This window comes from Monodelphis domestica, chromosome 5, assembly GCF_027887165.1.
Source record: "Monodelphis domestica isolate mMonDom1 chromosome 5, mMonDom1.pri, whole genome shotgun sequence".
In the NCBI taxonomy this organism is placed as follows: Eukaryota; Metazoa; Chordata; class Mammalia; order Didelphimorphia; family Didelphidae; genus Monodelphis; species Monodelphis domestica.
In genome coordinates, this window is record NC_077231.1 from 263,286,216 (window position 1) to 263,300,651 (window position 14,436).

The 14,436-nt window shown below is 35.2% G+C and overlaps 1 protein-coding gene across 1 annotated transcript in view; it reads right to left on the reverse strand.

Moving 5' to 3' along the window:
• Positions 1-646: 646 nt before the first annotated feature.
• The window catches only part of SPAG6 (sperm associated antigen 6), a 78,449-nt gene continuing 64,659 nt past the window's right edge, over positions 647-14,436 (reverse strand). The window contains exon 11 of the mRNA XM_001367754.4: positions 647-932. Coding sequence (XP_001367791.1) covers positions 866-932 — 67 coding nt within the window. The 3' untranslated portion in view covers positions 647-865. The remainder of the gene's footprint in view (positions 933-14,436) is intronic.

Genomic DNA, 14,436 nt, shown 5'->3' on the forward strand with positions numbered 1-14,436 from the left:
GCCCCAGATGCTTCCTACTTATGTGACCCTGGGCAAGTCGCTTAATCTGCGTTTCCTTCAATTTCTTCAACTATAAAATGAGGAATTAATAGCATATACCTCACAGCGTTAATATGAAAATCAAATGAGATCATATCTGTATCAAGTGCCAGTTATACAACAGACACTATAGAAAGGCTTATTCACTTCTCTTCCCAAGTTTAGCAGATCATTTGACTTTACTCCTAGGAACAATAGCAATATGAAGAGGAAAAACAAAACAAAAAGAGAGAACATTTTTTCCTATCCCTATGTTCTTTTGGAATATATTTTCCTATAAATGTTTGCCTTTAATTCATTTGTTTCTAAGAATGTGCATTTTTCTTCTTTTTTTAAGCTGTGGTAAAAAAAAATATATATATACACATATATATGTGTATATATATATATATATATATATATATATTATCCACAGACACAGACACACCAAAAACAAAAAAACTTCTACCTCTACTTCTACTTCCAGGATTTTTAACCTCTCTCCAGGTCACCTGGGAGAGCTTTGGGGGCAATCTCTATAACTCTGCCCATAGTTTCTGAATCTGATAAAGCAATTACCAAACCAAGAGCCTGGCGGTTTTATTTTCATCTCAATATCAGTAGAAGCTTTGAGGCTTTCTTATGCCTTTTTATTAATTGTGTATCACATAGTAATTCCATTTTTAGCAGAATTCTATGACTCTAGAAAAACAAGGAAAAAAATTAATCCTAGAGACTATATATTTTAAATGAATTAACTGAAATGTACTTGGTACAGTCATTTAACAAGCACTTTTAACATTTATCATCCATAAACGTTCTCCTGTAAGCATCAGTATGATCCTGCTTATACAAGAGGCTGATAGCTGTCCACTCTCTGCAAAAGTGTCTCTGAATATCCAGGGGAATAATACCTGAAAAAGAAAATTTCCTATTAGGGTCTTGTGAATATGTCTAATATGCTAAGTAGACAAAGATTCATCCATATCAGGTGTATTTATCTGAAATGATCCCTTGAGTCAAACCTCAACTATACCCCGAAGAATTTTGCATAATTATTCTTTGGTAATGTTTTTGCATAACTTAAGAGAACATCAATAAATAAAACACTGTCTCAGAATAATGGCTGACTTGTGCCAGATAAATGTGCCAGATAAAAAAGAAAATAAATCTCACAGCGAAGAGGAGATATTTATTTTCAAAGCAAGAGATTTTTGATACAATGACAATATTTTATTATGGCATCTTATTTTTCCTATAACAAATGACTTATGTGACTTTATTTGTTTTATCTAATGGCTGTTTTTCATGCAAGAGACAGTCCAGTGTACAATTGCTCACCAACTTGGCCATTCTCATTGGCCCTAGAAATGATTCCCAAGCCATGTTTTAATTAATCAGAGAGTAGCTCATCCCGAAAACCCAAATATTTCTGGGAGTACACTTTACTTCTAAGAAGCTGCTTTTAAATAGCTCAACTCACTTTAAAATTTATCATTAATGAAAAATGGACATTTGCAAAGGTCCTGAGATAAAAGGGCAAGAATTAAAAAACTACTTTGCAAAGAGTTCATCTCATAAACCCTAGAGAATATCCCATTTCTACGAGTTCTTAAACCTCTAGGGCACTATGAATTTGTACTTTTACAGAACAATTGTTATATATATACTTGGGTTTTTTAAGTTAATATATCAAACCTGATGTTTTATTTGTGATAAAAATGAATCCTTCTGACATAGGAAACATATATACACAGTAAACAGGCAAATAAAACTTGGCAGGCTAACTAGAAGATAGATCTATGGTAGGAACTTTTTGTTTTGTTTTGTTTTGTTTTCAATGAGCTTTTATTAAGTATCAGCTATGTGCCAGGCATTGTGCTAAGTTTAGCCTTACAGATATTATCCCATTTGTTCCTCACAACAACGCTTTGAAGCAGGTGCTATTATTATCCCTGTATTTCAGATAAGGAAAGTGAGACAGATAAAAATCAAATGGCTTGCCCAGGATCACAGAGTTAGTAAGGCAAGATTCTTCCTGATTCCAAGTCCTGAGCTCTATAAATTTCTACACCTCTCTGCATCCCAGAATAAAGAAACTAAGGAACACAGAGGTTAAGTGATTTGACCAGGGTCACATAGCTAGTAAATGTCAGATGCTGGATTTGAACTCAGGTCTTCAAGCCTCCAAGCCTCTGCTCTGCCCACTGCTCCATCTCATTGTCTCATTCAAGACATGGGAGACTCAGAGGAACATATAAAGTAAGAGGCTGCAAAAAGAGATTAACTCTTAAAATAGCAACAATGCAAGAAAGGCAAGTCTTATTAGATTATTTTGGTTAGACAAAACCTAAGGATTGTGGATATATTTTGCTCTATTTTACCTGTTTGTAGCCTCAGATGTATAACCCAATTTTTAAAAGTCACATCATTTACATTTGTCTACTATTTTCAGTTTTTTTAAACAGTTTTTCAAGATAAGGTTCACAAAAACATCACTACATTTTCTCAACAGAATGCCTAAAAGCATCAATTGTAAAAAAGGTCTCCCTTGGGGGATGTATTCTTAAAACCTTTTCCTAGAAAAAAGTTTCCTACAGCACTAGGCTCCTTTGAAGTATGCACTCTAAGATATTTACAACTATCTGACTTCTCTCTTTTTATATTGGGCAAAGCATTTAAAATGTACTCTCAGCTCTTAGACTCCATCTGTCTGTCAAGAATAAAAACAATAGAAAAATTCCAATAGCTTTATTTTGTAATGGGGAAGAGAGGAGACAGGGAGGGGGGGGGGGGCCTCTTTAAAATGAAAGTTTTCCAATATGTAATCACAATCTATTGGTCAGGTTTGTAGCCTTGACTCATGTGTCCCCAAACCATCTGCCAATTACCTGCTCACATGCCCCAATGAGTCTCAAGAATCCCTAGTGGGAAAAAGTGTGACTGGTAACCTTTCTTCCCACTTCTCTGGGTAGATTGTAATGTCAACATTACTTCAGACCCCAAACCATTACCTCCAGAACTTTGAGAAAATCAAAATTAGCCCCCCAGGGAAACATGGAAGAATCATGCTTTCAAAACTAAAAAAAAATCTGAATTTTTAAAAAGCCATCTTTCATAAACTTTTTAAAAAGATAGATATTTATATGAACAAATATATATTAAACATTTGAGAAATTTTTGTCCCCAAAATAAAGCTAATGGAAAGACTATAAATGTTCAAGAGTTCAAGAGGTATCATTTGACCATTCTACCACTTTGATAGAGTCTTTAAATTTAATATTCTGATTTATATTTCCATTCCCATTGTTTTTATTTTAAAGCAATGATTTTGTCTCTGGATTGACATACCTTTCACCAACACAAATTGGGAATTGACCCCTCATCACCTTAAGAATTCTATCATTCCCTAAATGACCAGCCTCAAGGTAATAAGTTTCTCTGTATTTAGTTAGGTCTATTTAATGACAGATAAATAATCTTTTAGTCCAAATCTTTCTAGTTTGATAGCATCTGTCAAACTTCATACTCCACAGAAATAGACTTTGAGAAACTGAGATCACTTCCACATTATAACAAGTCATCTCAGCAGAACCTTAGAATATTCCCACAGATATCAAATACTAATTAATTAGATTAATTGAAAGAAAAAAGGGGAAGGTACATAGGCAAAAAAAAAAATTAAGTATTCTCTCCCTACCACCTATTACCATTTTCTGTACTCCCAATCTAATATATCCTTTCAAATGTCAGGAAAAGCAAAATAAATGGATGAAGAATTTGTGCAAAGGACTGTGCTAAATCCTAGAGATGTAATATATAGAAAAGATGATCCATGCTCTCAAGGAATTCATATTCTAATGAAGGAGACAACACACATGGAAAGTTTCAGTTTCAAGTCAGATGGAAAGGTCCCATGATTCTTAGAGTACAGCAGTTAAATAGATATTAATGCTTCTTATTTAAATGTCACCTCCACTAATATAATCATTATAGTTTCTGATGCAAAAACACTTGACACCATAGACTAGAAGTAATACTATTCCAAAACCACAAAGATTCTTGGGTTCAGGGTCCTGGGCTCTCTCCATCAGAGTATAATGAGAGATGATGGTCCAAGTAGTGGTGTTGGTTTGATCTACCTGGCCTTCACTGCCTCCAGTCTCTCCCTCAGGGTGCTTTGCTGGTTTAGCTGAACAGGCTTACCTACCCTGTGAATGAATGGCAGTTGGTGAAGATGGCTGTCATCTTCTTCATTGGAGTTCCTTCCCCAGATGATGACTATGAGGACTGAGTTAGAAGGAGGAAGACTGATCTAGGGATACTGCCCCACTTTTAGCCCATCTGTCCGTTTATGGTTGTTCAATAGCAATTGTTGCTGGCGAGACCCTTCTCCTTAATGATTTCTCTACTCAGTAATGGTTTCAGGTGTGAGCTAGAAGTGGATCTGGTGATTTAGGAGACACTGCTATTCCTAAAACTCTTGGATTCAGGATCCTGAGCTATTTCCATCAGAGTCTAAAGGGTGACGGTGGTCAAGATGGTGGTGGTTCAACTTGCTGGGCACATGCTACTTCCCATTTTACCATTAGGGTTCTCTGCTGCTTCAGATAGGTAGGCTTGCTTGCCTATGAGTGGCAGCTGGTGTGAAAGGCTGGCTTTTTTTCCATGAGAATCATAGCTATGACAGCTGAACCAAGAGCAAAACTGGTAGTCTGCGATTGCTGGGGTGTTGCCATCCACTGATACTTATCTAACCATTACTGAAAGTTGATAACTATTGATGGTAGTGATGGAAAAGGCTGTTTTCTTCACAGCAATTTTTCTCTCAATGACAGCTATGAGGACTGTGCTTCACATTAAGATGATCTACCTGAACAAAAGCAGATAACCTAGAACCCATAAACTAATTTGTACTAAAAAATTATAATGAGAAGGCAGATAACCTAGTGCCCACAAAAAAAAAATGCTAGTTCTCATACTAGAAAAAATTTTAATGTGATGGGGATTAAAGAAAGTCTCTTCCTTGCTCTTTGGTTCAGTTAATGGTACCCATGTTGTGGTTGAATCATGACATTTACCCTCTGGGCACAGCAGGAAAGAAAGGGCAAGAAATAGTGCAAGCTTAAAGAAACCATCCTTCAATTATAAAGACATATCCTATTCTGGCCATACAACCAAAAGAAGCCCCTCCCTACTTGTATGTTAAGGGCTGCAAAGTATCTTCATGTTAGGTGATCTGTGCATGCTCCACTACCCATTACACTAAAAAGAACAGCAAAATGAATAATGATCAAGAAATCCAATGAGGTTACTTCTGCAGGCAGAGCCCAGAGGCTCTGGAGTGGAGAACCACTCAAACTCCCAACATTTCCCTCCAAAGAATTTTAAAATAATGTCTTAAATTGAATTCTGGAATAACAGAGTTAATAAAATGTCAGAGTGTGACATTCTTGTATCCTAAAACAATATAGGAAATTGGAAAGAGAGAACTGTGACATATGGGAGGAAGCTGACCTGGAGTCCACATACATGGACTAGTGGGGCTAGGTGGTGGCAATAAAAGCAGCAGCAGCAGCTTTGGGAGTTCCCAAGCCAGTAATGGTATGGGAACATGCCAATTGGTCAGAAAGGTATGATTAGAGGGTACTCCTGTGCCAGCCCTCCATGCAGGACCAGACCTTTTTTTTGGCAACTCCATTGCCTATATCCATTTGTGAGTCACAGATCAAAGTGAAGAAAGGCACTTTCAGTTCAAGAGAAAGTGGAAGCCCTAAGGGGCAATGTCACTTTCAGTTCCAAGGGGCCAAAGACCTAGAAGAACAATCTCAAGAGATCTGAAGAGAAGAAGGTCCCTGAGGAGCAGTATTGATTGTAATTCCAAAAGATCAAGGTCTTTCCTGGGTAAGGACCAGAAAGCAGACCAAGGAAGCAATGAACACACCTATCCCCTGGCCATACTGTACATTGGTTCGAGTGTTGCCTGCCACCACTCCCCATCTTCCCTTCCATTGTAATAACTCTTTCATGCTTCCTCATGTGAGATAAATTATCCCATTCTACCTCTTTCCCTCTTCTACCAATGCATTTCTACTTCCCACTGTTGAATTCTGTTGTTTTGTTTTTTTTGCGGGGGGGGGGGGGGTGTTATATTATCCCATCTTATTCAACTTATTCTCATGCCCTCTGTTTTTGCATATTCCTTTTAAACCAACCTAATAATGATAAAATTCTTAAGAGTTCTTAAGAAGTATCATCTTTTCATGTAACAATTCAATCTTATTGAATCACAAGTTTTCACTTTTCTATTTACCTTTTTATGTTTCACTTGCATCTTGTATTTGGACATCAAATTTCCTGTTCAGCTCTGTTGTTTTGTTTTGTTTTTTCATAAGGAATGCTTAAAAGGCAGCTATTTCATTAAATATCCATTTTACTACTGGAGGATTGTGTTCCCCTCTCACCTCAGTGAGATGGATATTTACTGTTGACCTATGTTGTCTTGAGATGAAGAATTATTTCATCCCATGTTTGTTCTGTCATTCCAGAATTCATTTTGAGGTATTTTTTGTTAATTGTTTGGAGGTCATTTTGAAAAAGGTCTGGAGAGTTCTTCCTTAATCTTCCATCTTGGCTCTGAGATCCTAGATTGCACCTTGGAAGCCATGAAAACTTCCAAGCATGCAGAACAGCAGTGTGAAAAAGCCTGAAGCTTAAAATGGAGCTCCATCCTTTCATGCCAGGAACAGAGCCTAACATTAACACAAAGTTCCAAATCAAGAAATTGGGTGGGAAATTTGGCAAACAATAAAAAAGAGAACGTAACCATAAAAATATTCAAGGTGACAGAGAAGATCAAGACAGAAACTCAGAAGACAGTGAAGTCAAAATATCTACAACAAAAGCCTCCAAGAAAAATGTAAATTGGCTGTAAGTCCAATAAGAATTCCTGAAAGAGTTAAAATTATTTTCAAAATCAATTAAGAATGGTAGAAGAAAAATAAGGCAAGTAAATGAAAGACAGAGGAAAGAACTTGTGAAGACAACAGCTTAGTAAAATAGGCATATAATGAGATTGAAGGAAATGGTACCTTATCAATGCTGGACAAATGAAAAAAGTACAGAATTCATTGATGAAAATAACTCCTTCAGAATCAGAATTGGACAAATAGAAATGTGGTACAAAAGCTCACTGAAGAAAAAAATTTCTTAAAAATTAGAATTAAGTAAGTGGAAGCTAATGATGTCATAAAACATTAATAGAAAAGTTGGATTTCAAGTACAAGACTCAAAAGAAGCATAAAAAGGGAAACGGAAGAAAAAAACATAAGGAATTCAACAAGGATAGCTTGTGTATCTTTCTATATGTTAATATGGTACTTGTATCTTCTAAAAACCATCATTATTAGATAATTAGAGGGAGTCTACATAGAAAAAGGGTGCTGGAATGAGTTGATTATGTTGGGATGATGCAAAAAAAAAACAAATAGGCAAAAAAATAGGGATGCCCTAGGAGAAGGTGGAAGGGAGAGGAAGAATGGGGGAAATCACCTCACATAAAAGAAGCATACAAGGAAGAGCTTTTATGGTGTGCATAATTTTTGTAAAATCCAAGACTTACATTTTTTTAAGAAAATTTTTCAGGAAAAGAAGCTCACTAACTCCTCAAATCAAGAAAATGAACTGTTTGCCATAAAGTGCCATAAAGAAACCTCCACTGCATCAGAAGGTCCAGAATAAACTTTGGGGTATAAATTGATTGAACTGAAAGACATTGAACATATTTATTCTGAATATAAACTCTTGTACTAAAGGGGACTGCCCCAATTGGCTTTTTTTCAATGCACCTAGCAAACATTGGTTTTGCTCTCTCTCTTCTATTTCCCTCTTATCTCTAACTATTGTAGTTTCCTCTTAGAAAGTACATTATTGTATGCACCTTCAGCTAGAAGAGCTGTAGAGGTATAAACTGGTTATGTTAAATGATTCATTGGGGGGACCATTCTTCCAAAGAATCACTAGGGGATTGTGAAGAGTGAATGAAATTTTCTTTGTCTATCAATCAGCACTTTTTCAATTAATCAGTCAAAAACTTAAACACCCCTACTTAACAATAAGTAAGAGAGTTGGCAAGTCACTTGCTAAACAGATTTTCAGCACATATCCTAGCATCAAAGTTCTTAAAGGAAAGGTTAAATTAATTACAGGAGTAAATAAATAGTAAAATTATACTTATAGGGTACCTCAACTTTCCCTTATTGAAGCTAGCTAAATCTAACCATAAAATAAATGAGAGAAGTAAAAAAGATGAATAAAATCTTAGGAGGGTTAGTTAGATATGATAGACCTTTGGAGAAAACTGAATGGGAATAGAAAGGAATATAATGTTTCTCTTCTGTTCATGACACCTTCATAAAAATTAACCATATATTAGGACATTAAAAGCATCACAACCAAAGGAATTAAACAATTGTTTAAATTAAATTTAACTTTTTCAGACCATAATACAATAAAATTATATTTAATAAAGACCCATGGAAGCATAGATTAAAAGCTAATTGAGGGAAATAAGTTAGAAGCATTCCCAAGAAGATCAGGAGTGAAGCAAGGATGCCCATTATCACCACCATTATTTAATATTGTACTAGACATGCTAGCTTTAGCAAAAAAAGAAAAAGAAATTAGAGGGAATTAAAGTAGGCAACAAGGAAACTAAACTATCACTCTTTGCAGATGACATGATGGTATACTTAGAGAATTCTAGAAATTAACTAAAAACTAGTGGAAATAATCAATAACTTTAGCAAAGTTGCAGGATACAAGATAAACCCACATAAATCATCAGCATTTCTATATATTTCCAACAAAGCTCAGCAGCAGGAGTTAAAAGGAGAAACTCCATTTAAAATCACTCTAGACAACATAAAACACCTGGGAATCTATTTGCCAAGACAAACGCGGGAATTATATAAACACAATTTCAAAACACTTTTCACACAAATAAAGTTAGACCTACAACTGGAAAAGCATTAATTGCTCATGAGTAGGCCAATCTAATATAATAAAAATGACAATCTTGCCTAAATTAATTTACTTATTTAGTGCCATGCCAATCAAACTACCAAAAAACTATTTCATGGAACTCAAAAAAATAATAGGAAAATTCATCTGGAAGAACAAAAGGTCAATAATATCAAGGGAACTAATTAAAAAAAACATGAAGGATGGTGGCCTAAAGTACTAGATCTTAAACTGTACTATAAAGAGTATTCATCAAAACAATCTGGTAGTGGCTAAGAAATAGAAGGGTGATTCAATGGAATAGATTAGAAGTAAATGACCTCAGAAATCTAGTGTCTGATAAACCCAAAGATCTCAGCTTTGGGGATAAGAACCCATTACTTGACAAAAACTTATGGGAAAATTGGAAAACAGGATGGTAAAAAATTATGTTTAGATCAATATCTCACACCCTATACCAAGATAAGGTCAAAATGGGTATATGATTTTAACATAAAGAGTAATATTAGAAATAAATTGGGGAACATAGAAAAGTTTACCTGTCATATCTATGGAGAAGGGAAGAATTTATGACTAAACAAGAGATAGAGAACATTACAAGGTATAAAATTAATAATTTTATTATATTAAATTTAAAAGCTTTTGTACAAACAAAACCAATGCACCCAACATTAGAAGGGAAGCAACAAACTGGGGCAAGTAAAAATAGAAAGACTACACCAATCATATCCTGAAAGAATGCCCCAAAGGAAAAATTCCAGGAATGCCATAACCAGAATCCAGAGCTTCCAGGTCAAAGAAAAAATATTGCAAGCAATCAGAAAAAAAAATCATTCAAACAAGGAAATACCATCAGAATATCTCAAAAGACCTGGCATTATCTTTTATAATTGTGAATAAATCTTGGAATATAGTATTCCAAAAAATAAAGCCTTACAACTGAGAATAATTTACCCTACAATGTTGAGTATAATCTTTCAAGAAGAAAATAAAATGGAACTTTAAGCCTTCCTGACCAAAAAGTGAGTAGAGACTTTGAAATGTAAGCATTAGGCAAAAGAAATTTAGAATGATAAATTTAGTTGAGCAATTTGAAGTGACTAAACAATGAGGAAATGCTAACATTCTAATATTAGAAGAAAAAATAAATAAGTGTCTCGTCCAATCCACATCTTCAAAGGGCATCGGAGGAATCATATAATATTGGATTTGGTTCTTATGGATGATAAAAGGAATGTACAAGAGCAGAAAGCATGAAGAAGGAAGTAGAACTTATTATTTCTCAAAGGCACATATGAAGCATATGCAAGCTTGGAGGAAGGGGCAGAGAAAGCAGGCATTAAATGAATTTCATTCTCATCTGAAGTGTATAAGATTAGAAAAGATGACAAAAATGGAAATTTATAATTTTGAAGAGTCTGAAGACTTGCACTGTTGGGGGAGCTATGAATTTGCTTAGCCATTCCGGAAAGCAATGTGAAATATCCAAAAAGTCATTAAATTGTGAATACCCTTTGATATAACAATAGCACAACTATGTTTATACACCAATGAATTTTAAAGAAAAAGGAAAGGGACCCATATGTACAAAAATATTTTAGCAGAGTTTTTTTTTTTAATTATAGCAAAGAACTGGAAACTAGAGGCTGACCATCTAATTGGGGAATGATTAAACAAATTTTGGTATATGAACACAATACAACACTTTTGCATTATGCTGGGATGATTTGCAAAATCTTAAGAAATGATGAAAGGAATAATTACAGAGAATCATCAAAAGATTTGCATGAATAGATGCATAGTGAAGTGAGTAGAAAAAGAACAACTTCATAGTTAACATTTTTATATAACACTTTTAGGTTTACAAAGTACTTTATGAATGTTCTCTCATTTTATCCTTGTAACAACTCTGAGAGGTAGGTGCTATTAATTATCTTTATTTTACAGATGAGGAAACTGAGGCAGCAGTTAAGTGACTTGCCCAATGTCTCACAGCTAGTAAAAATCTGACTGACCTTGAACTCAGGTCTTCCTGATTCTAGGTCTTACAATCTGTTCACCTAATTGCTTGGATAACAACATTGTAAAGAAAAAAAAAACTCTGAAAGACTTAAGAAATCTGATCAAAGCAATAACCAACCATAACCAGAGAGGATTGATAATAAAGGATCCTCTCTGCCACCTGATTGAGAGGCAATGGCCTCCAGATTCTGAATAAAACATACATTTTCTGAATATGACCATAGAGACAATTTGGTTTCCTTGACTACACATATTTGATAGAAGAGTTTTCATTTGTTTTATTTTTTAAGGGGAGAAATTGGTGAGGGAGGGAGAAGTTTGCAACAGTAATGCCAAAAGGAAAAAAGAAGCCTGTTGAAATTTCTTGTTTTAAACACACAGAAGAAAAAAGAAGTTCAAAAGGAAGCAAAGACAACCACGACAATTTTTTAATGTAACATGTTGAATTTTTTCTGTATTTTCAAAAAAACGAGCTGTATGGAATAATCATGGTTTCATATGCAAATCTACTTTTCATATTCTAATTTGCATATGCTGATTTTAGTGAAGTGTTCATTAAAAAAAAAGAACGTAATAAAAACAAAAGGAGAACATTAGGGAATAAGCCCTAATAAGGACCTTTGTTGGGGCTTTTTCATCAGTTTTTAGTCTTTTTGAAGGACAAATGTGTGGGATGAAAATAATCTTAGTTCATCTCGGTTAGGAAATGCATTTATCAACAACATGTCATGTAGAATATGTGAAAATTCAGAGCTGCTTCCCAAGTTTGTTAGTTTAACACATATAAACATTTAAATGTTTTAGTCTTTCATAATTATTTCTATTGCTAAATAATTCTTAAGCAATACATGATTGCACAATGTAAGAATGTTGCGCTTTTCTGATTTGGCTTGTTAATTTTGGTTAATAATATAATTTTTGTATATTGATAAATGGCATTTTGTCAGCTTCAATGTTTGGTTTCAGATCTCTAAGAGTTGTAACCTCAAAATTCCTTAGACTTATAAATGTTGGAAATTTCACCATTGGGATATTTCGTACTTGGAAAATTTCTTACTGATAGTCTATTGGAATGGGAACCCCATTGGCATGGGAGGTTCCTTCTCTTTCCTTCTTAAGATTACTTTAGGACAGAAACCCTTTGCTGAACAATGGAAAGGACTTTGACCTATGCTTAAGCATAGAACAGGAATTTCTTTGAATCATGATTGATTTTAGAATTGATACAATGGAGATACTTGGAATAAATCTCCACCCTATTCAGCCCTAACAGGATTGAGTAAGGGCTGCAGCCTAGATCAAAGATTTAATCATTTGAAAATATGACCTTCAACAGACATGTGCAAAAGCCAGAAACCTCTGGGCGGTCCTGGGTTAAGCTAGAGCCTCCATTGGCACAGGGAAATTGATGAACAGTGATTGGTAGATGTGAGAACTGAGAGGAGGAACTTGGATGATTTCCTTAAAGATAGGAGGAGCTGGAGACTTGAGGGGGGGGAGGAGTTTGGATGGAGGGATTGCAATGGACTCGGAGAAGCTTGCCCTGAAGGAAGCTGAAGGTGGGGGCCCCTGAGACTGTTTCTCCATTTTTGTCACGTGAGTGATAGGGACTGATCTCTTTTCTTTGCCCCAGCTATCTAAGGGCTTGGGCCTTTTGGCCCAGCCTAAAAAGAAGGGGTATTTAAGCCCTATTCCCTTCTCTCCCTTTTTCTCTCTCTCTATCTCTAATTCCTTTCTTCCTCCTATTGTAATTAAACTCCAAAAAAGGCTGACGGCTGACTTGAGTTTTTCATTTAGGAATTACATAGCTGAATTCCTTGGCGACCTTAAATTAATATATATCAGTCTTTTAAAGTGATTCCCTTGTTACAGAGTTAGATGATCATCAATTAGTTAACTGATAACAAATAAGTAAAAGTCCAAATGCTATCCTAGCTCAGAGCATAGAAAACATTGATGATAAACAATGATCCACTGACAAAAATTAAATTCTACTATGCCAGTCAACTGTCATTTTTTAACTAAGGATGAATTAAAAATCCTTCTCCCTGTATTAGTAGTATAAAACAAATTTTTCAGTTGATGTCTTCCCTCAAGATTATACTTAAACTTTTATACTTATATAGGCAGCTAGGTGGCACAGTAGAATGCTGGTCAGGAAGACTTGACTTCAAATGATGCCTCAGGCTTAGCTGAATGACACTGGGCAAGTCGCTTAACCTTTGCTTGCCTCAGTTTTCTCATGGGTAAAATGGGGGATGACAATACACCTACTTCCCAGGGTTATTATTGAGGATCAAATGAGAAAATAATTGCAAAGCACTTAGCATTTTGACCTGGCACATAGTAGGAACTATATTAACATCAATCACTAGTAGTAGTAATGGTAAGAAGAGGAGTAACAGCAGCTATAGCAGTGGAAATAGTAGCTACTGTAGTAGTAGCTTTAGCAGCAGTGGCAGCAGCAGTAATAGTGGTAAATTGCACCAAAAGACAAATGGGATTTGGGGTCAAGTTATTTTTGGAAGCAGCATTTCAGAGGGCTTCAGAAACAGGCACAATTCTAGATAGATAGAATGATAACAATTTCTTTATTTTCCTCTTTGACAGATGTTTTCTATTTTACAACTTTTCCTTTTGATTTTTCATTGATCTCAGTATTACCGGCTTGTACTCAAGAACTCCCAAAGCTCATCACTTCTTCCTAAAGAATAAGGTCCTTGCAGATCAATCTCTGCCCCTGTGCAAAGAGTCTTGGGAGCCCTTGGTCCTTAGACTGGTTCTATTATTTTATTTCTTGTATGACCTGGTGTGAATCACTAGATCTTTGTCTGCTTCCCTTATTAGAAAAAGGGAGGAAGCTGGATTGGAAAGCCTTTAAGGTCCTTTCTCGTTCTCAATCTAGGATCCTATGACAGTCTTAAAAATGTTTGTGTTACTGAGAAGCAGTTTTTACCAGACCTGTGATTCCATTGGTTTAGAGAAGTGCTGATGAGGGAAATGTTCCTGCCAATGCAGGTTCAAGCCTGTTCTTCGACTCTGAAAGAATTCAGGGCATTCCTTCACACACTTTCCAGCATTCTCCTCAAAAGAAGCCTCAAAAACTCATAATCTGCTCTTCATTAACCATCATCACATTAACAGATTGTGATGGCACAACAAGTACATAACTCTTGGAGCAACTTGAACCCAGGCCCTCCTGAATCTGAGGTCATCTCCATTTTAATTTATTATATTAAATGTATTATATATTATTCTAATATATGTTATTATTTATTATATATTATTTAAGCAAAGTATTATATAATATAAATAATATGATATGTTATTCTGGCTCTCCTCTTCCTCAAACACATGTCAGTTATTATTATTAGT